Genomic DNA, 25,198 nt, shown 5'->3' on the forward strand with positions numbered 1-25,198 from the left:
CACATTAGAAAATGTTTTAGACTGACTATTGTGTACATTATTTAATCTGTTAGTATATACAAGTCCATGCACGCACTGCCTATAAAACATAAGGAAAAGTTTCCTCCCCTTGAACTTTCATGATGTTCTTAATTTCTCTGTAACACTGCAAATATAACAAGAGCAAGATGTTTCACACTGCATGCAACCCATCTATTTTATTATGATGTGGTAGGCAACCCCACACTACTCTGAATTTCTGTTGTGTATGAATTATTCTCCTGAATGTTTATTTGGTTGAGTGGGATTTAGAATTATGCAGAAATCCTACAGTCCCCTCGAATTTCACAATAAATATAGAGAAGCAAATTCCTCATGGGAAACCAAAACTAAAATCTCTGAGTGCCATAGTAGGAATTTGCAGCAAATCTTTCCACAGAAATGATTTGGTAAGAATTAGTGAATACTACTCAAAAGCACGGGGCAGTGAAAAGGTGGAGATTTCCATTACACAAAAACAATTAACACACTTTCCCACACTCATGCTGTAATACAGGGACTTAGGATAACAACAACAACAACAAAAAAGTCCCATAGGGACTGGGATCTATAAAACCCCTCACAAATTACTTGGCACAAGGTCTTGTGGTGGAGGAGATCCAACCTGATTGTAATAAAAGACTAATTTCTTCTCAGTGTTACTAACTTCAGAAATATTTGGAACAGATGCTTCAGAGATGAACTGGAGGGATAGGGCTCTGGAATTAAACAACCCTTAAAAACTTAAATAGCCCAGGTCTGCTATTGTTTTCTAAAACACACAGCTTATCCAAAAAACCCCCAAAACAACAGACAACCTGACATATGGATGTCCACATACAATAGTAACCCAGCATCCACGGCAACAACACTGCATTGTAGGGGATAAACAAGTTCAGGATTGATGGCAGTAATTGTGTCAAAGAATCTCAAAGTGTGCCTAAGAATGCAATTCAGCCCAGTAGCAGAGAGGATTCCTGCACTGGAGGCAGTAATTGAGTCAAACTCAAACGTTAAAAATATTCCTTTTAGATCTGTATTGAAAATTACATAAAAAAAATTAAAATTTGGAAAGGCTTTGCATATTCATTTTCTATGAGGTTCCCATTCTCTAACCAATTAATATAGTTTTAAAAGCTAGCTTCTCTCAAGTATGTCCAGGGACCTGATCTGAAGTCAATGCTAAAGTCCATTTTTTTTTTTTTTTTTTTTTTTTGACATATTCCCATAAAGATTTATATTCTGGCCTTTGTTGTCTGGGATCCTTGTCTCTTGCTCTTTACAGTGGAAAAGGAAATTGTACATTAACGTAAATTGCTACTCCTGATATTTCTTTCCCTTGACTGATGGTTTTCTATTACAGGCTTGCAGAATTCAGACTGGAAAGAAACCCAAGCATCTTGATTGAAAGGATTTGATACATTCTTTTCAAATTCATGCTATCTAAATCACAGCAGGATGACTTGTAATCAAAGTTTTTCAAAAAGAACATAAATTTGGGGAAAGGGAAAAGGCCATTCAGCCCATTGCAAGTCATCTTGGTTAACACAGTTCTTCCAGAATAGTATCTCCCTTCTTCTTTAATGACCCCAGTGCCTCCAATTCCAAACTAGGCTCAGTAGGCTATTGAAAAATTGTATTTCTCTTTGAGTGAAAAGTACTTCCTTGTGTTGGTTCAGAATTTCATTTTTTTCAGTCACTTCCATTTCTGCTTTCCCCTTCGGTCTTTTATACTCAGCCCAACAGCGAGTCAAGTGCTATTGAATAAGGTTTTCCACCCTGTATTTCTGAGAGTAGATGAGTTTGTAATTCTCTCTTTTTCTCAATTTTTTTACAACAACAACAACAAAAAAAATGGACTCAGCTGTGATTAGGTACAGCCATTTATGATACTGTAGACTTCAAACCAGACTTCTCTCCCACTTTGTTCCTTTTACGGTGTGTTTTAAGCTAATCTTTTAAAACATTGGTATTTGATTTTCGTTCACCTTTTTTTCACTTCGCCTGTGTTGACTCTGCTTCTCTGCACCCAGTGTGATGGCCACACTGTAGCAGAATACTGACCTTAAAAGATTTATGGGTTAGGGGTGTGATTTTGCAATTTATTTCAATGCTCAAAAAAAAAAAAAAAGATAAAAAATTACCTTAAGAATACCCTTTTTGGTATTCGGTATCTGAATAACCTCACATGCAAAAATTTATAGGTCAGATTAAATAATCTCCAAAGTCATTCTCTGTAGATTTTGCTTTTATTTTATTGTTCTGGGGAATGCTGTAGCTTCAAGTTTTACCAAGGTCATCTTTCATCCAAAAAAAATTTAATACAATTAGTATCAATTCTGCATTTTGTGAAGCTCACACTGGAAGTTATTAACTGTGTTTCAAGTGGAATGTCAGAGAAACGAAGGGCAGAGAGAGTAATCTTTTCAGCTTCAAAGGCACAGTTGATGACTTGAGTTCACTGGTTAGTGAGAAAGACGTGCATTTTTTATTAAAGGTGTTAGCAATGCATTTGAAACTATAAGCATTTTTCTCTCTTTTTTCTGTCCTTTCCTCATTTTTAGAACTTGGCACTGCTTCAGTCTTTTTTTTAACATCCCACATGGCAATGGAACAGTTGCTTCAGTTGTCCTTGTTGTTAACTCTAACGATATTTAGTTGTATACTTTTGCTTTTAACAGTGAAGAACAGAACTTGCCAAAATCTGCCTAACACAGTAATATAAAAAAAAAAAAAAACCCAAACACAAAGATATCAGGTTTTGCTGCTATTGTCTTTAAAATATCATAAACATCTCTCTAAATAAAGTAAAATTGTTAGCCTTGCGATCTCATACAAATACAGCAACAGCAAAACTCATTCAACAGAAACTATTATTCTAATCTTTCTCCCTGTTTTAAGAAATGCAATGTTTCCCTTAAGCCCATAACTGAAGATACACTTGACAACACCTTTGAAACAAACCAAAGCAACTAAAAGTCTTAACAAGATCCTAAAGATCATAGACTCGATTCTTTCAACTGAAGTCTAAGAATAAATTTAGAAGCTTATTTTCATAGCCTTCCTTACACTACATATTTACCTTTGAGAAGAAAATACATGTGGATTGTAAAGCCTTTTTACCAGGGAATGGTTTAACAAGAACCAGTCTTCTGTTGTTAACCTCACAGAAATTTAACTGAGAAGGCTCAAGCTTGCAATGAGGATATTTAAGTGCCAAAGAGAAACATCAAGGGGAATTGTGGATTCCCCATTTCTTTAGGCCCTAAATTAAGTCTACATATGTTCTGGTGGATGCTCTAATAAAATAAAGGTTTCTGTGCCTCCTTGTAGATCTATGAGAGTGGAAACCGTACAAAAATTTAGGCTAACTGACCCAGCAGGTACCTCTAGACTTAGCAGATCACAGATTTTATCTGTGAATAGCATACCAATAGTATATAGTCCCATACACATAGTCCCACTCAAAATTAATGGGCTTATGGATATGTAAGGTTTTACTTGGAAGAGAGAAAAGTACAGCCTGTTCTCCTGCAGAGAAGCACTTCACATATCTGCAGGTCATTGTCAAGCTTATGGGGCACTGCAGGCAGCACTGACAATACAATAAAAACAGCCTGTCTCTCTTTGGACTGGAAAATCCAGGTACATCCAAACCTCAAAACTACCTGTCATGTAAATGGGATAAACTCATTTAACCGATTTACAAGCCAAACTGCTTGTAGAGCTGGAAATACTTGATTCCAAAAGTCCCTTGAAACCAGTGGAATTCTGGCTTTTAAAGCAGCAGCTATGAACATGTAACATTATTATTATTATTATTATTATTGTTATTTTGAAAGTCACAAGACTTTTAAGCCTGAATAGACAGTTAGCACACATAATAGAGGTTTCATGCCTTGTTTACGTCTGAATGTTGAAAATCACTGCGACGAGGTCACCACTGGCTAAAGGTCAGGTGGAAATGGTTTCAGTCTTCAGTACACACTGACTCTGATGTTACACCTTGCACACAGGTGGTGACACTGATGACTTCAGTCCTTCCCAAGGACTTTTTCCAAAGGGCTGTGCTTCCCTGCTAGTTACATGTGCAGGCTGAGCTGCTGAGGAGTGCTAAGACCCTCCAGACTGTGGCACCCGAGGGAAAGTCTCAGGATGAATTCCAAGCAAAGGATGCTCTTTGCAGGCAGACAGCCCGCTTCCAGCGGAAGGGACTCTTAATTTGGAAAATCTCTCCTACTGCCAGCTCACAATAGAGACTGTTAGACTGCATAATTCATACGCAGCACCAAAAAAAAAAAAATAAAAAAACCCGCCCCAGTGTGATCAGAGCTTAGGTTAGGAATGTTTGAATTCCTGACGCACTGCTGAAGCCTCTCTGGAGCTCAGCTGTATAATGGAATCTTTATCAGACCATCAACCAATTGTGATACTTATCTGTACAGCGTTGCATTTTGGGTTAAGTGATAATCCATCAAGGCTGGAAATCATTGTGTACTTTTTAAGTTGCCTACTTCATTATTGCGAGCTGACAGCTGGATGGATTTGTTAGCACTAGAAATATTTGTTCCAGACACAAAGAGCAGGTTCCTAATATATGATATTATGATACTTTCTTTCATGTATTCAGCATGCCTGTAGTGTAATCTATGTCTCATTTATGATATTCATTTACTTGGCAAACTATTCAGATTATGAAATCCATCTTTATTTGTTCCAGAATGCAACAGCCTCATTTCATGAATAATATGACCAAATAACATATAATAATGACGACAGTTTTCATCTTACATCATAATAGCTGTTAAGCAGAGAAAATTGCCATTTTCTAAATGGCACAGTTCTTTCCTTAAGTCTGTAAAAGGTAAAAATTGAAAAGCACAAGTACTTTTCGTGGTTGTTGAGTTAACTATCATCATGTGGGTCATGTTGCCAGAATTTTTGTTTGGGATTAGACTGATTTAAAACTGTGCATGTTGCCTGGAGGATTACTCTTAGGTTCATAGTACAACTAAAAAACATCTTTTAAAAGTACTTGAGAACTGGGAATTCCACACAGAAACACTTGGTTCTGATTTTGATCTGCTCACAATAGACATCAGGATACTTCCATTTTTTAGCATGTAGCAATAATGCACTTTCTTATTTAGTTTCACACTGCATGAAAAAATACCTCCTTTCATAACCACATTCTGATGCCACTTAGTGCTCTGTTGTCTTATTTCCTCTAAGACACAGGAAGATATCTTCTATGGATGTACCAACACCCCAAATTCCTAGCCTTAACTTAAATAAAAAAAAAAGGAAAAGGTTATTTTCAGACTATGTTTGTAGAGCCTCTTGCTTGGAGCTGGTATGTTTTTGGTCCATGATCACCATGCATCTAAGCATGTACTGTTTGTTATGATTCTAATTCTCTGTGGACATACTTAGAAGTCTGTAGGAATCTAGCCAATAAAGTAGGAAACTGCTTTATTTTGGTTTTGTTTGTTTGTCTATTTTGCCTTGTTGGGCTTTTTTTGGTTTTGTTTTGCTTTTTTTTTTTTTTTTTGTGTTTTGTTTTGTTTCTGGATGTGTGGGGCTGAAGAGAGGGGTTTAATTTTTTTTTTCCACATGATATTATAAGAAGGCTTTTCCTGGCTCTCTGTCTATCAGATCTAAAAACCAAAGAGTTTTTTGAGGCAGAACAGATGCTACAATCTCCTCTGTTGATCTTAATTTTGTGAGCTCTGAGAATTTGCAGCATTAATTGTACCATGAAGCTTGGCCAGTGGGATGAAACCCAAATTAAATGTTGCTTTGGAAAAGGAACAAATACTCTGTTACCCTTAAAATGGGCACTTTGGGCTATGAAGCCTCATGAAAATATCGCGGTAGAATTTAAGAAACTCCAAGTCCTGTTCACAACAGCTATATTTTGATATAAAAAAAGAAAAATTCATCTATTCGATCTTAAACCAACTCTCAGATCTTGCCATCTCTCTGCTTGCCTGGCACTCTGGGTTTCTGCTTTGGGTTTGTCCTCCTGGTTACAGAGAAGCCAAGACTTGGCCCAGGGAGCCACGTGTCTGCTAATGAGCTGAGGCCAGGCACAAACAAAGCTGTGGTATTTTCTTCCAATGTCAGAGCCCTTGGCAGCAGAGAGAACATGGAAAAGGAAGCAGACAGGGCTGCACTCCTGCATCTCCTCTCTGCACCCATTAGTAGTGAATCTTGGGAAACTGGGCACCATTTCTCTTCCTGGTCTCCTCTATTTAGCCCATACGAGCACCAGTGAATGACAGGATGCTTTCCATCCCTGGCTGCAGATGCTAGGGAAGGTTTTCCAGCTACCCCTCAGCTGTAGCCTGCAGATGTTTCACCTGTGGAACAGCTCTGACCAGAGACAGCCCAGTTTCAAGCCTCAGGGAAAGAGGCTTGTAAAATAGGTTTCTGATTTCATGATGGTCTAACTTAGGTTTATTGTGATTTAACGCATCATGTAAACAGCTGAGAAACAAGCAGAATGGAAAAATAACAGTAATGAAAGAAATCATTACAAAATCGTGAAATGGCCATTCTTGAAAGGTGGTGCTAAAGGCTTGCTTGAATGTCTAATGGAAAAAAAAAAATCTGAAGAATTGTTGGTTTGAATCTCAGATTGTTTGGCCTCCCGAGAAATCTAGACACTGGATTCACTGGTAGGAGACTGGTGTAAAAGCAGGGAGAAAGAAGCAAAACCCAGAAAGTTGTAATTTTCTTCCCCAGCTTGAATAAAACTAAACACAAATTAGGTTTCATGTTACTGCTACAGAAGCATTTGGCTTCTGTCATAGGAAACTGCTTTTAGTGTTAGACAGCCATTATGTTTGTTACCACAGTTGAATGCAAGTAAGCATACACAACTATATTTAAGGTACAAGTCTGCCCTTATCTCCCTTGCCCCTCACATATTCTACAGCTTATCCTTGCTTTGCTGTGTCTTTCTTTGTCAATATCTCAAAGTGCCAAGTTATGTGAATCAGATTATGTGAAAGAAAAATGAAATCCCACGGAAAGAACTGGCAATGTTTAGCATTTTTGGATAGGAAAAGTATATGAGGGCTACAAGTACTGTCCAAACAGTTTCTGCATTTAAGCCATAAAGAAATAGTTATTCTAGTAGGGTTTGGTCTTATTTCTTAATATAGACTTCAAGGTAAAAATAGGAAATAAGAAAGCAATGTAATTTTTTAGCTAAGATGGTTGACTTTTATGCTATTAAACAGAAACATTCACAAACTAAAGTCACAATAGTTTTCAAAATTATTACATCCTCAGACTCTTCCTTAAACCACCATAAACTCTTCTTCTAAATTTAGCTCCACAGATCTCCTTTAAGAAATCTTTATTTTATACCAGAGCCAAAGCCAATAAAAGCAAAGTGGGTTCTAATAAAGCAGGGATTTCATTCACATATAAATGTGTACATTTGCTGGCTTTGTGGTCACCCTGACAAATAAACTCTTGAACTTCACAGTGCAGCTGCCTGGGAGCAGCATCATGTCTCTGCTGTACACAACAACTTCTGGAGATGCTTTTAGGCATTTCTATATAAAGCTTTAAACATTCTGGTACAGTCATTATACAAGTGAGTCAGCTGAGGCTGAATCACTCTGATATGTACAATGAACAGAGTGGATCTATCTTTTGAGCTTGGGATATTCTTGCAAAGTTAATTTTGCACCTATTTTGGAGCTGTTGGTGAGATTTCAATAAGAAGTCAAAATAAACAAGTTTTATAACCTCTTTGGATTTCCTCCCCCCACCCCGTTCTTGTCAGGAATAGTACTTAAATAAAAAGAAAAATTGTTCTGTTTGTGTGTGGGTGATTAACATAATGCCAGCCTGTGGGAGGGTTTTATGTACATTTGTGTACACAAGCTTTTTTACCTCTGTGAATCCAGAAACACAGAGCTATTCTGATTTGAGGTGGCTTCTCCTGGCCTGTTAATCACATGCCCTCTCCACCTACAGGACTTTGAAGCATTGGAATGGCATCATCTAAATTAACTTTATACTAACAAAGAATTTCTCCAGTGGAGGCATCCCTTATTTCACTATTAGGAGCAAATCCACAATCCTCCTGTGCCTCTTTCCAGTCATAAAAGGGAAAAATATCATGGATCCATGCACAGCTTTCACAAATAACATTACATAAATCTGATAGAAAGACAACTACTCACACAGTGTATAATTATTCTTTCAGCAGTCCTCCAGATTTGTTTCTTCTCATACATTTTATTCTCATTTTGTCGTACATTCCTCATCACGGTTATTAGGCTTTAAGATACCCTTGACAAATATATAAAGGGCAACACTCTTCACTGGCATCAAATTATGTTTAGATTTTTTGAGTTAGTAGGTAATGTACCAGTAAAAGAATAATTAATTCCTGAAGGACTGAGCACAAAGGCAAGCATACGTGTGTCTGAGAAAGTGAAAAGTTTGACTGAATAGGAAGTTTAGGAATTATCATGCTGTCATCCAACTGGATCAGTAGCTTTTTTCATGCTGTTTACTAAATGCCATGCAAATTAAGACAGCAATGGATCACACGGTTCCAGAATTAACTGATGACTTTTGGAGAATTTTTTTCCCCATTAATTCAGGCTTTTGGTAATGAGGAGGTACAATCACCATAATGCAAAATGCCTTAGATTTACAGATTCTCTTGCCTCTTTATATTCTGTATCATATTCCTGTGACTGGATGTGGAGTAACATATTCTCAAAGTGGACTGTGTAAAAGTCCTGCAGAATAGAGGAATGTCTTGTAAAATTTACCTGAGGTGATTCTTAAGTATGAAGTGATAATTTTAGAACAGAATTAGTGAAATCTGTCTATCAAGTTTATTATGTCAGCTATTGGAAATCCAGTTCAAAGATATTACTAAATAGATACACTACCCTATGATCTGGGGCAAACTTCTGTTTCTTTAAGGTATATCCAATAACATAAGACAAAGAGAAATGCTGCTTCCAACAACAAAAAAAATAGTTTTGAAGGTTGAGAATATATGAATAGTTTCTCAGTTTAATGTCCTTATATATTCCTTCATGTCAAAAATCTCACTGGAATAGGATGAAGTGTCAAAGGAAAGTATGTTTATGTAGTACTTTTTGCTCAGCCAACAACAGATACAATTGAAAATCTGCCCCTCTCCAAAATGGTTCTTGTGCCATTTGTACCTCTGCTGTGGAAGTGTTCTGACAATCTAGACAAGGTTCAGTCTAGTATTTCAGGATAGAAGAACTCTGCCTTCACAGCAGTCACTGTAAGTTTGCAAACATTATTTGTTTTATGGGTCTGAGAAAGGAGATGAAGGGACCTAAGGAGAGCATCCTGTCCATTTCTCTCTGCCATGGGAATCAAGCACTTTTAATGAAAGCCAGGACGAAGGAAGTCATAGAACTTAAATAGCTACATCAGAGTCACTGCCTCCTGTCTATTTACAAAGTGTCTCCACTAAATGCCTTTGCCACTAAATAAGGGGATTCGTTTTCCCCATTGAACTTGGAAAATAACTCTTCATCAGAGTCATATTGACTTCTTTTTCAAAAGCAAAACCAAACAAACTGATGCCTTCAGCTTCTTTTCAGAACATATCTTTAAATTTTCTGTCCTTGTTTTTTGATCTCTATTTGTGGTCATTTTTCAGTGTGACCCCCCTGGTAGAAATAGCGCTCTAGTTGTCATCCATTGTTGGATAAAACACCAATTGTTTCAGCCTTGTCCTCATCATTCATCAATAGGATCACTAAATTTCTTCATTTTTGTCTTTTATCTAGCGTATTTTTAAACACTTTTGTTCTGTTACATTTCCCACAACTTGCTAGTTTCATTTTGCACCTGGTTTTATGCCCGGTCTCCTGTTTCTTCCACACCGATCTACTCTATGATTTATGTTTACAGCAACCTCTTGTTTTGACGTTTTCATGGTGTTTGATTTCTCAGATTGTTAGATAAACAACTTCATTTAGTTTATTACACATGTCCTGTCTTTTCCTCTGCATTGGGATAGATTTTCCCTTCAATACAAGCTTTTCAGGAAACAGACTTCCCACACTCATTTGTCCTTTTGCTTATCTGCCCAAGAGACCGTAACTACCAATTCCTTGAGGCTGAAGTGGTTTCACCTTCTCAGTCATTTTGCTGGGAAAAGCGAGTGCTCATGTTTTAGCCATTGATCACCTTTACCCATATTTCATAGAATCATAGAATCAGCTGGGTTGGAAGGGACCTTCGAGATCATCAAGTCCAACCCTTGATCTAACCCTGCTGTGGTTACTAGACCATGGCACTGATGCCACATCCAGTCTCTTTTTAAAAATCTCCAGGGACGGAGAATCCACCACTTCCCTGAGCAGCCCATTCCAATGTCTGACCACCCCCTCTGTAAAGAAATTCTTTCTAATATCCAACCTAAACCTCCTCTGGCACAGCTTGAGACTGAGCCCTCTTGTCTTGCTGAGAGTTGCCTGGGAGAAGAAACCAACCCCCACCTGGCTACAGCCTCCTGTCAGGGAGTTGTAGAGAGTAATGAGGTTGCCCCTGAGCCTCCTCTTCTCCAGGTTGAACAACCCCAGCTCCTTCAGTCTCTCCTTATAGGACTTGTGCTTGAGTCCCTTCCCCAGCCTCGTTGCCCTTCTCTGGACCTGCTCTAGCACCTCAGTGTCCTTCCTGGACTCTCCCTCAAAGCAGCATCTCTTTGTAACTGTGGCATCAAATGACATGCATTCTCATATGTGTTAAGAGTTGAGGCTTAGAAGAGAGTTCTCCTGTTTCTGATCTTCCTCTTGGTGCTGGGCACACAAATGATAAAAATGAACGCTTCATAGTAAAGGAAAATGAGGCCCTAAACCTCACGTAGGAGGTAAGACAGTGCCTTAAAAACATGAATACATTACATATACGATCACAATGGTGACATGGTTTAGTTATGACCACAAAACAAACAGAACAAAACAATTCATAAAGGACAGAAGAAACCAGCACAGCACACCAAGAACTTTATCCTTCCAGTACGTGAACCCTCAGAAAGCTGGCAAGTTTCTGGTGCTTGACACAAACCACTCTCTTAGAAAGACATGATAATTCCTGTCATTCTGTTTCTTCTCAGGAAATGTTCTTGCAACCACTCAGACCCATGAGCACGGGACTATTTTCCATGGTCTATCCCCTTTTTTCTGGAGGAAAGGGATTACTATAGCACTTGTTCTCTTTTTCACTGAAACAACAATACGTTTTAGATTAAAAGCAGTACTAGAGCTTAAAAAATGCAATTTCAGGTTTGATGTCAGTTTATTCATGAAGGCCACAATATTAAAATACCAATACACTAAGGAGGAAGAAGTTGAGTGAACTGATACTATCATAATCTTTATACAATGGACTTGCAAATTAGCTCAGCTTCTTCTTGCAAGTTAGGTCACTACAACTGACTCGTAACAACATTTCCAGAAAGAAAAGATTGCATGACTCTGTCTTAACTTTCCTGGCTGGCCTAGTTGTACTTCATCATGTGAACAGCTGCAGTGTGGTAAATGAATATTATTTCCTCTCCCTTTGTGCAATGAAAGCTTTCAAGAGACCACATAGAAAACTTCTGCCATTTCATTTACTGTGAGAGATTCGTAGCTACCCAGAAGATGATAATCTGTGAAACCTTGCACACACATCTTCCCTATTTAACAAGTTATCTGATCAGTTGCTGAATAAAAGAGTAAAATTAACCTTTATATTTTGCACATAAAGAAATGAAGCATTACTAGAAACATTTGAAAAGCTATAACAGACAAAAACCCAACAGGATGGGGACACGGAGGGGAGAGAGAAATTTCAGCTTACTTACTCTAGTTCTGGTGAGATAACAACACCCCTAATTTAGGAATACCTTAAACTGTAAAAGACCAACAAGGGTGATGTAATGCAATGCCTCTGATATCAAGCAAGATTGCATCAACAGAAATTCCAGTGCTGAGGCACCTATCTTGTTTTAAATGGTAGCACCCAAAATAACCACTCTTAAAAGGTCAAGTTTATTTAAAAATAGCTTGCTTGCATTTTACATTAAAGTTAATTTACTAACCTTAAAAAAATTAAATGCAAATCTATACAAATAATTTAAGCATCCTGTCAAAGTTCACATACACACTGCTAGAGCAATGAAAATATTCAAGGTCATATGAAATCTTTCTTAACCGTGTACAATCCTGGTGCTTATTCCATTAAAGATATACAGTATACATTGAATTAAAATGTTTGAACCCTCTCTTTAGCAATATCTACTCTTCTTAGAAACAAAACCTAAAATTTCCTATTTGTAATGTGTTTTCCAGGCCATAACAAAGAAGTATACTGTACCTCTGATGCTGGTGGCTGTTGCCGAGGTGGTTGTGCTGGCTGTTAAGGCTACAGTGGTTGTGACTGTTGCAGTGGTAAGGGAGGGGATGACAGTAGTGGGAAGCAAAGTGTTGAAAACATCTGGTGAGTGGAAAAAAAAATATAAAATAAAATCATATCATGCAAACAAAGGAGAACCATAACAGCGGTTTAATTTGTAAATACAAGAATGTTGAAAATGACTAAATTAAAACATGATTAACATAAATTATTATGGGTACAACAGAGTACCTTTAAATTCTTGACATTTATCACTCTCAATTTTTTAGTCAATCTTTGAGCATATGGAATTTAAAACTCTGTTAAAATGACCGAGCTTCCACAGATCTAGAGAGTGATGGTTTAAGTGACAAGAATCCATTTCTTCACTGAGCCATTTTAAATGCCTCATATAGTAGAAACCATACACAGATGAAACATGCTGTGTCAGAGTGGGAGATGAAAAAAACACCATCATGCTAAAATAAACACACACATGTTAACGAGAAATGGCTGTATGTTAAAACACCCACTTTCAGACAGACTCAATGGAGGGAAAAAGGGGAGAAAATGCTACTAACTATAAGAGTTGCTTTTTCCGGATTGCTTTTCTTCTTCTCACACATTTGATTAAGACACAGTTGTCTGCTAAGATCCAGAGTAGAGTATATTTCAAAATCTTTACCCTAATCAGCAGGTACATTCATCTTTCAGTCATCCTTAACACAATTTATTGTTAGCACACACATCAGTATTCCTCTAAAGCAGCTTCAAACTAGAAATCAGAAAATTCTAATAATATTGCTATTAACAAACCCGTGCTTGCAAGTCAGAAAAAATACATAGCCCTGATGATGACAGTCCTACAAAACCCTTCAGCTCTTGATCAAGTGCAGGTGTGCCAGGCTTGGGGGCACCACTGCTTCACTGCAGAGGAACCAACAATATGTGTTGCAAAATGCTCCAGTACAGGGCAGAACATAACCAGATGTACAGAGAGAAAATCCTTTGATTACACTGCCAAAAGCAATAAAGACCAATAGGACTTTGCTTATAAGGTGATTGCAGCTTTTAAAGAACAAACAAACAAAAGCCCTGAAGAGAACCAAAGAAAAGCACTTCCATGAAGACATAAAAAGCATCTGACATTTTTCAGATTATTTATATCGCAGGTTTAAAAGGAAAGGACTCGTTTCTTGGCAGCTGATGGTGAGTAACCCATTCCATACTGATTTCAGTGAAAATATTTCTGAAGTGTGCTATTCAGTGCAATAAAAGAGCCAAAATCTGACCCACAATCTGTCTTCCCTTGCTGTGGAAAGAAATGCAATTGGTCTCTGAGTACCATCAATTCTGACTGAAATCAATGGAAGCTGAAGTAGCTCAGAGCTTTTCAGTATTGGGCCCTACAGAACACACTCCAGACACAGGGTCCTTGTGTTCAGCATTCCATAATTACTCTTTCAAGACCTCAAAGTAGCATACTTACCTTATTTTCATACTGGACGACAGATTATTTTGCAACTTTAAAAATCTCCTTGTTAGTTAACATCTATAAGTCACCTAAAATTTTCTGTATTCCTCTAGTTTTGATAAACACCAGCAGTATAGCCTCTGGAATCTACACTTCTGGGATTTTCCACTTCTGAAGCCTTCAGAAAACAGCACAAGATCCCTCTTTCATCTGTTGTACACTGATATTTAATCTATTTCTCAGTACAAAATATTTTCAGGCCAGAAAAATTAGAACAGGCTTTTAGAAACTCCCTCAGTGTAGCCACATTAATCACCAGGAAAAATGATAATATTACCTGGAGTGTGAGTACCACAATAATTAAACAGAACTGAGTATAACAAGCATTAGAAATAAATTAACATGTTAAAAAGAGACATGTCACATGTACTGATCTATGCAATTTCTTCTCATAAAGGGAAACTCCTTCCCTGATAAGTATCTGCTAAAAATGAAATCAAACAGAAAAAAACCCACCTACTTCATAAGAAGAGCAAAGCCTTGTTTACTAAGAAAGCTTTACAAATCATTCTTGTATGTAAAACCTAATTAGTGCGACTTATGGTTCCATTAATTATCTTTCTTGAATATGCCATTTACTTGAGACTCTGCAATGGCAAGTTAGGGTTTTATGGCAGTGCTATCTGTTCTGCAAACACACTGCCTACCTATTTTACCAAATAATAGCTTACATGAGTGACTGGTAAACTTAGAATTTGATTGCTTTCTGGTTTCTCTTCTGATTGAAGCATTTCCAACAAGATTTCTCATTTTAAATGAAAGGCTATCTAGGAAAAATTCAAGTTAACAAGAACTAGAATATAATATCAGCGTTTTAATACAGATGTGTTAAATCCATCTTCTCTCATCAGGTCAAGAATAATGAAAACTTTTGCAGAAATTAGTTTCTGACCAAAGTCATAAACTCTGATGCCAAACATCAAAATGGCAGCTTGCCAGAAGCCTCAAAGAAAAACATATGTTCTCAAAAGAAATGTAAATAGAAGGAATAACATTCGCTTTGTTTCTTCCTTTGCAGAGTAAGGTGAAATTCTCTGTGTAAATGGTTACAGTTGGTCTGCTTTGCTCACAGAATTCTAAAGATTTGCTCTTAAAGACCACAGTACAAGAGAGGAGCAAGGAATCAGCAGCCTGAGGAGCACTACACTGCCCGAGCAATGAAATCTGAGTCTGCTCTGGGCTCTAGAAATGTCTGGTTCATGCCTGCCCAGGTTCGAGGCTCTGCCCGGGGGATTTGCTCCATTAATGCTGTGAGAGTCTGCAACAGGAATGTGCAAAGTACACAGATGACACATTTTGGAACTCTTGGACCATATCTCATCCTTAAGTCTTGTTTTGGACAGCCCAAATCCAGGCACAGCACTCTGAAAAGCACCTGAGCCCCTCTTATGTAGATGGGGCCCCTCAGTCCTATCGAGTCTGACAGAAAGGCTCCTATCAGTCCTTCCAAAACTTATGGATTCTCATGAAAACTTTGCCTTTCCCTGGAAAATGCTTTAGAAAAAAACAGAAGTAATGTACAGTGGTCCTCAGTCTCCCCTCTCAGTATTGCAGGTTCAGAAGTTCCCAAAATCAGACAGACTACAGGTAAGAAGTGATACTTAACAGCACAGGCTTCTGATTAAGGCATCTGGATCACTGTGTTTCATAGAGGGTGTGCTGCTTCTTTTTCATGTCAGAAAAGGGAATGACAATTTGACCTGTTTCTAGTCCTGCAGGACTTTTTTTTATTTTATTTTTTTTTCTTTAATGCGGGGCAGAGCTATCTTACATCACTAGTGAGGCACACATTATGTTATCCAGAGCTCCCTGCTGGCAGCTGCTCAAAAACATGCTATCAAAGGGACTATGAAGATTTGTCCTCTTGAGCTTTCTGTCAAGAAGGATCTTAACAGAATGGATTTGCAGATTTCTGCCCAAGAAACCTGTGTCAGAGTGAAAATTCCATTTCCTTGTCTTGCAATTTCTGAATCTGGTTGTACACAATGTTCAGCTGAAAGCAAATTTTTGTTTATGCCTCTCATGCCACTAAACACCAAGGATCATTATGACCAAGAGACCTCATAGAGTGGAACTTTTTAATTCAAGTAGCCATACCCAAATCACTGCACGAGATTGCTATTTCAATAATACTAAGGTATTAATCCCTAGCCTCCTGTGAAGCAGAAAATAGCTATATTTTGCAGATGGGGAGTCAAAGAAGATGGAAAAGCCATGCTCAAAGATCTAGAAGTCAAGCAGTAATTGTCACCATTAATTTTGAAAGCTCACTTCTAAACTGGATGTCTGTTGACAGACAGATATTCAGCCAGAAATCCAATAATGTATTTAAGTTGGTATTAATTTCAAAACCTTGCTAGCTCTGCAATACAAACAATTCACGGAGAACTAATTGTTTCCATGGAAGTTGTTGGAAATAGAAAAGGGGTTGACCTTCATGCCAAGGGGACTTACTGACTCCAGTCCCAACTCTTTTTCACTTATGCTCCCATAGGTTATACAGGTAAGACCTGAACGGGATTTTTAACAAAAAATATGGGTTCCTGACCATGTTTTTTGGAGGTTTGATCTCAAGTGGATAGAGGAAAAAGGAGGAGCACACAACGCCTGGCAGAATAATGTTGTACAAGATCAGCTTGAAACAGTGTCAAGCTGTGCCTGATCAAAATTTCCTGTTTGCCTCCTTTCTTGAATTGATGCCACATTCCTCTTACTAAGGCAGAAGACATTCATCCATTTAAGTGCAGGGAGCCTGGACAATTTACTCTCACTGCCGATTTGGCCTTAAGCATTTTTACTCCCCATCTCCAAAGAAATGAGAAATGGTTCTGTTTGGTTTAGCAGGCTTATGTGAAAGATAGATCTGACCTATTGAAAATATTTGACTTCTTTTGGTAAAAACACAACTGATATTTTGACGTGACTGAGCACAAATTAGACAACAATAGCTGAACTTGATAAAAATGTAAAGGCTTTTGTTTCAAGCTTGACAAAGGCTGACAGAAAAATTAAAGGACAGAGTGATAATGATGGATGGCCCTTGCTGTATTTTGACTGAGAAAGAAAGAAATTTTAAGTGGTAAACTGAACTGAGTGATGACCTACCTGGGAAACAATCTCACTACTCTGTGCAAAATTTAATCAGTCTGTGGTATGTAGCACTAAATAATTTAGCAAGGTTTTAAATTCAAAGGGAGCTGCACTTACCCTTATTCTAAGAAAACGGGATTGAACAAAAGGATCATTCAGCTTGAATATCATGTGCCAATAGCTCCTTAGCACTTAGACTGAATGATCCTGAACGCTCATGGACATGAGGTCAAGGGGTTCTTTTTAGTAATTGATTCAGATTTATGAAGCTCTGAAATGGCAATTATGTGCTTGACATTTTTGCTAGCAAATCAGATGTCATTAAAAATATCCAAATCCTTTTAACAAAAGCTCCATGTAGATCTATATCACTAGTTATAGCATGAGAGACTTCTGGTGAATGAGTTCATATCGCAAGACATACAGCTGGGCTAAAATGGCTAGGCAGCCTAGAAGGAAAATAAAATAAATTCACATAGCCCCATGGTTGTAAGACATTTCATGGGCCTGTAGATGATACTACATGTTAGAAGATGTGAGACATTTCATTAAAGTTTCATTAAACATAATTTAGTTGCACAGTCATGACAGAGAAAAAACCCCAAGTGCTAGGAGATACTACAATTTTAATCCTGCTTTTCTTTCTTCCTGAGTTAGGAAGTGGTAAGAACAATAGCCTTCTCTTCTTATAGAAAGTTTTATGGCTTGGTGGTTGGTTTGTGGTTTGTTTCTTTGTTTTCTTTTCCTCCCATTTCAAAAGCAATAGGTTTCAGTAGCAAACGAAGCAGGAGGAAGTATTTTAAGTTACAGTAAAAAAAAGACTATTTCCATCTGTTTTCAAAGAGGCAACTAAAAATTGGAATCTGCACATCCCTGGACCAAATTCTGTCCTTAGAAAGTTTAAGAATATAACTCAAAAGAACAAAGCCTATTTCAACATTAGTACTTAGTACTGGCAGTATGGTGTCATCCCAAGTCACTTAAAATGAGGGCCTGATATCACACCATGGCACATTTTTACAACACACTCTCTTACCAGAATTGCTTATGACAAAATAAAAAATGTGATGAATATGAAAAAACAAGGTGTAGTAGCAAGTTATTTCTGATTATGCCATCTCATTTGACACTGAAATATGAAGAAAAAGCCAGCTGCCCTAAATTGTCTTGAAATAACTCCTCCAACAAATGAGTGAATATCTCATTTATTTTGTGCACCAGAGCAACAGCAGGATTCACAAAGACTACGGGTGTGTGAAAGGCTGATTTTCCACCAGTAAAGCAGGTCAGGCTCAGGACAGGTGTGGGAGCTGTCAGAAAACAAGCAGCTGTGGATCTCAGGCAGGTGACAAGAAAAAAGCAGTGTGAAGGAAGTGCCTCAGTGTGTTAGGAAGGACATGGTAAGTTCTCAGGGCTGAGAGCAGTGACCAGCTCTGCGACTTTTCTCCTCCCTCAAGGTGCATCTCTGCAGACTCAGGCCATCTCTCAGCAGTGTTGTGGGACCCTGGGTCATGTGGAACGGAAGGGTATTTATGTAAAACCCACTTCTGCCACCTTCCAAGGGGACTCTAACAAGCAGAGCCCCACCCTTCCCCTTGCACTGATCCGAATTTAGTAGGCACTGGGACTGTGTGTTCTATAACGCTCATGACTACTTGCTAAAATTCAAAGAGTAGCAGCAAACATAGAAAAAAAGGGCTTTTTTCTTTCTCATTTTTCTTTTTTTATTTTTTCTTTTCTTTTTTTTTTTTTTTAAATGGATAGAGAAACATGACCTTTCTGCACAGCACAGATGTTGCCACAAACACAGCTTTGTCACCTGGAGACCGGCGGAGTCTGTTGCACACACAGTTGGTGGAGCTGCACACAGGGACCCCGGGAAACCTGAACCAAGCATTTCACAGGGAAGCATCTAACACGAACATTTGAGGATTGCACTGGTGGCTCATAGCTTTCAAAAGGTCGGGTTCGACCTTTGAAGCCCTCAGTGCTTACTTTAGGGATCATCTTGCTCCCCACAGCACTCCACTGAATTTGCTATCAGCAAAAGCACTCTAGCTGCAGCTCCCCTGGAACAGAAAGACAAGTTTGCAATGAAGGCCCTGAGATGCTGGAACACGCTCCCATTTCCCCGTCCGTCAGACTTGTTGTTTGTCACCGGTCCAGCCATTTAAAAAGCTCACCATTCTTGCTCTCAGGGAAGCAGAAGAATAAAAGGTGACATAATGTAGGATCTCTCAACACATTTACCTATTGCTGTTCAGTTTTGGTGGGGCAGATAATATTAAGTGCAACATTTGGACTGTAGAAAATGAGTAGGCTGTAATGTGTTATTTCCTAATTTCTGCTTGTGCTAAAACCAGGTGATACACAGAGAACATAAAAGGATACATTTGATAATAACTTAACTAGGTGATTGGACATTGAAGAATATATTAGTACAAGAAAAAATTATATTCTCAATTAGGCAATTCTTTAATACTGAAGAATCTGTTTTCAAGTACTCTAAGTTTTACTTTACTAATGCTTACTAGTGCAAGATTTACCTCTAAGGACAAATCAAACCAAGTACTCAACAGAAAGGCTAATCTCCCATGTTCTGGAGTTATATGAATATAATACAGACTTCAAATTACAATTTACTTTAGCAGTAAAGTGTAAGACCTAATTTTTTCCCAAACTTAGCATAAGTTTTGCTAGCAGTTAAAAAAAAGTCCTTCCAATTAAAGAGTAGTAATAATAATAAAGGCTATTATTTTAAAGGAGTCAATCTCTCTTGTATAAAAGCTCACCTTTCTCATTAGTTACAAATACTGCACTGGGCAAATCACTCAACCTTATGCAACTTGCCTGAAAGAAATTAGTTAAATTTGCAGAGCATGCAGGAGGCTAAGGAAATTAATTTTGTAATTCAACATTTTAAATAAAAAGGTAGTTTTAGAGCATTGTTCGAGACCACAGCCTGAAATGAAGAAGCTTTACCTATAAAAAGGCATCTATGTATGTCTTGATTTTGTTCACAACCCTACATTAATAAATATATACACAGTAAAGAACGGATCTCTGCCTTGAAGATTTGTAAGGTCATTATTTGGACAGTACAGACCAAATGTTAGGGAAAAAGAGGCAGCATTATTCCCATTTCACAGCTGGGGAAACGAACACAGAAGAATTAAGTGGAATGTCTTAAATTTTACGGACTTGTGAGACTGACAGGGGAGTTCAAAACAGATCTCCTGAGGCTCATTTCAATCTTATACTAAAAAAAACCCAAAAAATCAAAACCACAAAGGAAAACAAAACCTCTCTCAAAACTGCATTTAAAAAAGCAGTTGTCCTTATACCTGCAGTGCCAATTTCACTGCATTCAAGACAAAATGTTACCACAAAAGCCACCAAACATGTTGTATGAATAAAGCCAGCATGATTTCTCCCCACTATTAATATGGTGTTCTAGGCCCATTGCCACTGCTTAAAAATCACATTAGGCTGTAATGTTCATTTTTATTCTTTTTAAGTAAACAGACAAGCCATATTTCCTTGTTTTTCCAAGGCATAAAATAGGGCCATTCAAAATTAAATGAAATAAAGTACCGGCAGCTGGCCCTTGAAAACCTATGAGGAAAAGCTAATGCACGACACAAATTCAGACACCAGCAGCCTTGAACAAAGATGACAGCTTTCCCTGAATGACACTTGACTCTTTCTGCACACACACACAAAAAAATAAATTAAAAAAGCTCAGCCAGAATTGCACTGAGAAGAAGAAAGAGGTCAAAGAGAATTTTCCCAAATTTCCCTGTAACGGAGGCATGTGTTGAAACTAAGTGGAGGCAAACAGATTGCTGATCTCTATTTTATTACAGTTGCTACTTTCATTTCTCTGAGAAATTCAGGACAGATCACTGAAATCACTTAAACAACTCAAAACTCACTTCAATAATTTTAAGGTTAGCAAAAAGAGATAGCAGAGAATGTCATTTATTTTAAATGGTTTTATTTCAAAATATAATCAGAGGGGTCCAAGACTAATCTGAAACACTTTATCACAGTGGCATAGCTGTATCTCAATGAAAATCACCTTGGGAAAGCAAATGGCATCTTTGCAACCTAAAACATAGATTATTGCACTTCGTTGCACTGTCTTTGACTAATATAATTAATTCTCACGTTCCTATCACCAAAGTACACTATATGAGAAAATAAGGCCCTATCTTTCTAGCTGTCAACCTGTAATGCTCTTTTCTTGCTCTAAAGAGTTCTACACATGTGGTCGAATTCCTGTCACGACTCTTTGCCCTTGTATAACACATAACCATGGATGGTGGGATAAATGCAACATAGTCAAGACTTAATTTTGTTAATATTATCCAGCTTGCCATCAGGCTGGCAGATATTTAGTGCCTTAACTATTAAGCCATCAAATAGGATAATTCACCAGCAGAATGTCACAGTATTTTTTTTATGAAGAATGCTTGATTGTATTGCTAATTTATTTTAAACAAAATAATATACAGAGCAGGGCAAAGAGGTTTCACTTCCTGCCATCCAGAGCTCTCCTCAATCAAGCACCAAACTAGCACTTCAATATGTCAGGGTCCTTCAACTCCTCCCTGTCTCCCACCAATCAAGGCTTACGAATCCTGCAGTAAATGTAAACCACAGAAATCACTGGGGGGAAAAACAAAGCCACTAGTGCAATGGCCCACAGTAATATCTAAAGAATAAAACACTTTAATGACAGTTTTACCCTGCCAAACTTTTTTCTGTGCTTCCTCCTCTCCTTTGGTTTGTTTTTGTCTTTGCTTGCCATGAGGATTAACATGGGTGGTTCCAGCTGAAAGATATCCCCTCCTCAGGCATGAGGCTACCAAGAAAAAGCAATTTTTATCTTCCAGGGTGTATGTGGGGAGTAAACTTCCCAGGGTGTATGTGGGAGCTGTGTGGACACCAGTGAAGGAAAAGTAATGAAAATGCACATCTGAGTGTAAAGTAGATAAGGCAAAAAACCCAGGCACTTTAATTCTTCTGCCTTGAGGCCTTGTAACAAAATAAAAGTAATCCTGACTGAAAATTGTTTGGATCACTCTCACAAATGACACATCACCTTCCACCATAACATGAACACCATCAGTTGTAGCTGATACCTGGAGACCTGCTCACAGTCAAGTTTCTTCAAACGGGGTTTAGAGCTTTCTTAGTGCTCGTGAGGGAACCACAGCCTCGTGAAACAAGTCAGGGTGTTGTGGGAGATCCTCATGTGGCATATTCCAGCCAACTTTATCAGCTTTGGTGGCAATGGCCTTCTTGGTTTGGTTTTGGTTCTTTTTTTCTCCTTGCAACTTGAGAATGGTTTTGAGATACACCCTTACTGCCCTGCTGATTATTTTTTGCTGTCTGTTCTCCTTTCTGTGAGAGACACACACAGAAAGATCGATGTGATGAGCTTTCCTGAAAGCTGCCAAAAGGGTTTGGAATCCTTGAGACAAAGTCAAGGTGGTTCACAGGAAGGCAGAGTAAGATTCAATTCAGAAAGTCTATGATAGGATTTAGCAAAAAAAAAAAAAAAAGTGACTTTAATTACAAAACAAAGAGAAATTTATTACATTGCATCAAGAATTCAAGAAGTAAGAGCAGGAAAAAATAGTTTGTGATTGTAGCTTAGAGGATTCCATTTTGGAGGGGGGGCTAAAGACACTTCAAGGTCCCAACACAAATTTTGATGGAACCTATGCTGTGAAGAAAGATCAGGAAGACTTATAAAATTTAAAAGATTTTTTTAAAGATTTTTTTTTTTCAGGAAAATTTCAAATTTTTGTCAGTATGATTTGATTTTTAGTTGAAAGGATACTGAAAACAAGTGGGGAAATACCTTATTTGCTGTAAAGAAAATGCTACTAGAATAGTGTAAGAAACATTTGATTGAATGTTTTCTTTCTTTATAGAATATCGAAATGCAGGCTGAGATAAACTCCAGAAAAATTTACCATAATTAAAATTTCAGATAGGAAAAATAGAATAATCAGTACTAATAATTATTAACATCAAATTACGAATGTTAGAAATATTAATGGCTTGAGATAAGCTAAGTGTCTACTTTTCTCTGAGCCTCCATACTCTTCCCATGTGATCAGAGACCTTAGATATGAAAGTTTTCAAAGGTCTGGTTTTTTGCAGAAGCTTTCCCTGCCCCTCTCAGTCTCCAAAGCATTTTTACCTATTTCCATTCGGTCAGAACCTTCCCAAGGTTCCCAGTCTCAGCTGGAACTGAGCACAGTTCTGATGTATCACCTAGCATTAGCTGTCATTTTAAGCAATATCAGTAACTAGAGTTCCATTTTCTTCCTTGAATTGAGTGAAAACCTGAGCAATCTATTCTCAAAAGAAAGGTGAGTTATAGAAGCACCACAGAGAGAGATAGGGACAGGATGCCCTTATTTGCATTCCACAGCACCTAATGGTGCAGGAAAGATTTCAGCTTAGAAAAATCACTAAGTCACATTAATATTATCTTTATAGTTTGAGTTTTGTGAATAATAAATGATTTAGATGGAAACAGAAGATCATTAGCAACTGTTAGACTATAACTTTATCAGCAGTCTCAAGTGAAGTTATTCAGTTAACAGTTATATTTTCTTCATGAAGATTGCACATGATCTTCACAGGCATGGTAATTTTACAATCTGACTTCTCAAACAGAAAAGCTCAGATGAAGTAAAGTTCAAGAAAACTGGGGGTATAAGCAGTAGCAAAGTGTGAAGTACAGAAAAGCTAGAGAGCAAGCTTTGCTACTGCAGCAAATCACTGATAATAAACTCGACAGCACCATTTCAGAAATACATGGCACTGAAGGTCAGAAAAAACAGTTCTCAGATAAAGCAAGAGTAGTAGATCTAGTTCAAGAAGTACTTCATTTTATATGCTCTACCCATATACAAGCATCCAAAATATTAACTTTATGCACTTATTGAGTATGGACAAACAAAAAAATCCCTCATTATAACTCAAAACAAACACACAACCTTTTCTTTTTCAGGAATCACATAAGAAATTCCAATCAAGAACTATCACATTTGCCAATTATAAGTATACACAGCAAATTAGATATTTTCAAGAGCTGTGTGTTATTAGAGACATTATCCAAAACTACAGGCTTTTAGAATACGTATGACATCCATTCAAATAGGAATGAACTACATATATTAGAATATATTGTTAGAGGTTGGACCTGGAGAGAGATTTGCTGCTGATTAAATGCTCTGGGTTCAATTATTTCAATGAGCACTCCAGTAACGAACAAAAAAAAAAAAAATTTTAAAAAATTTAAAAAGATTCTTCCATATGTTATCTAACAAAATCACTTTATTTTATTTTCAAAGATTTTTTTTTCATTAAACACAGTATTTTAATGTAAAAATGTAGAAGTGTCAAACATATTCCCCAAAAGTGTTAGTGTGGTTTGGAATGTTATTTACTTGACCTTTCCAAAATAATTTTAAGCTTATCTGGAAAAAAATTTGTATCTTATTTTTCTAAAGTCACCATAAATGAAGAAAGATCAGTTCACGCAGCTCAACCATACACCTCATTATTCAAGTATTTATCAACAAAAAGCAATTTCAAAGTAGCTGCCTTGAGAGCGTTCAGGGATAATAGCTGGACAATTCATCCATAAAATTAAGCCAACAATTCCACCATAAGTTTATTGACAGACTTTTCATACCTGAAAATGTCAGCTAAACACTATTCTTCTTTAATCCAATAATAAAAGCTGCATTACGCAATGATTTCTTAATTCATCTGGTTGTGTAGTGCTTTAAGGTTTGGACCACATCTTCTGGAGAAGTCAAATTTAATAATATGATAATTATTTAATAGCTTAATGTCATTTTAGAACATTGATTTATATGCAAAATCAAGACATTTCAACACAGTCTGAAGGGCTATGCTTTGAAGAATAACATATGTATGAAATTCTCAGGGTGTTTATACTGCTACCTTTAACACAATGTTTTAATGACTCACTTTCTTAGGCCTGACACAGTGTAATCTTGCTCCTCCTCACTTTGATTTTTGCTAAAACTATCCAGCTGATGTGGATTTCAAAGGATATGATGATGATGATGATGATGATGAAAAAAGAGATCTCTTCCT

The 25,198-nt window shown here is 37.4% G+C and overlaps 1 protein-coding gene across 3 annotated transcripts in view; it reads right to left on the reverse strand.

The window, feature by feature from the left end:
* CADM2 (cell adhesion molecule 2) overlaps positions 1-25,198 on the reverse strand; it is a 607,683-nt gene that overhangs the window by 38,290 nt on the left and 544,195 nt on the right. For 2 of the 3 annotated variants that reach the window (XM_032678663.1, XM_032678664.1), the window contains one exon: positions 12,403-12,522. The exons of the other annotated variant lie outside the window; for it this stretch is intronic. In XM_032678663.1, the coding sequence (XP_032534554.1) occupies positions 12,403-12,522 (120 nt within the window). The remainder of the gene's footprint in view (positions 1-12,402; positions 12,523-25,198) is intronic. 3 annotated transcript variants of the gene reach the window in all.

Source organism: Chiroxiphia lanceolata, chromosome 2, assembly GCF_009829145.1.
Source record: "Chiroxiphia lanceolata isolate bChiLan1 chromosome 2, bChiLan1.pri, whole genome shotgun sequence".
Taxonomy (NCBI): Eukaryota; Metazoa; Chordata; class Aves; order Passeriformes; family Pipridae; genus Chiroxiphia; species Chiroxiphia lanceolata.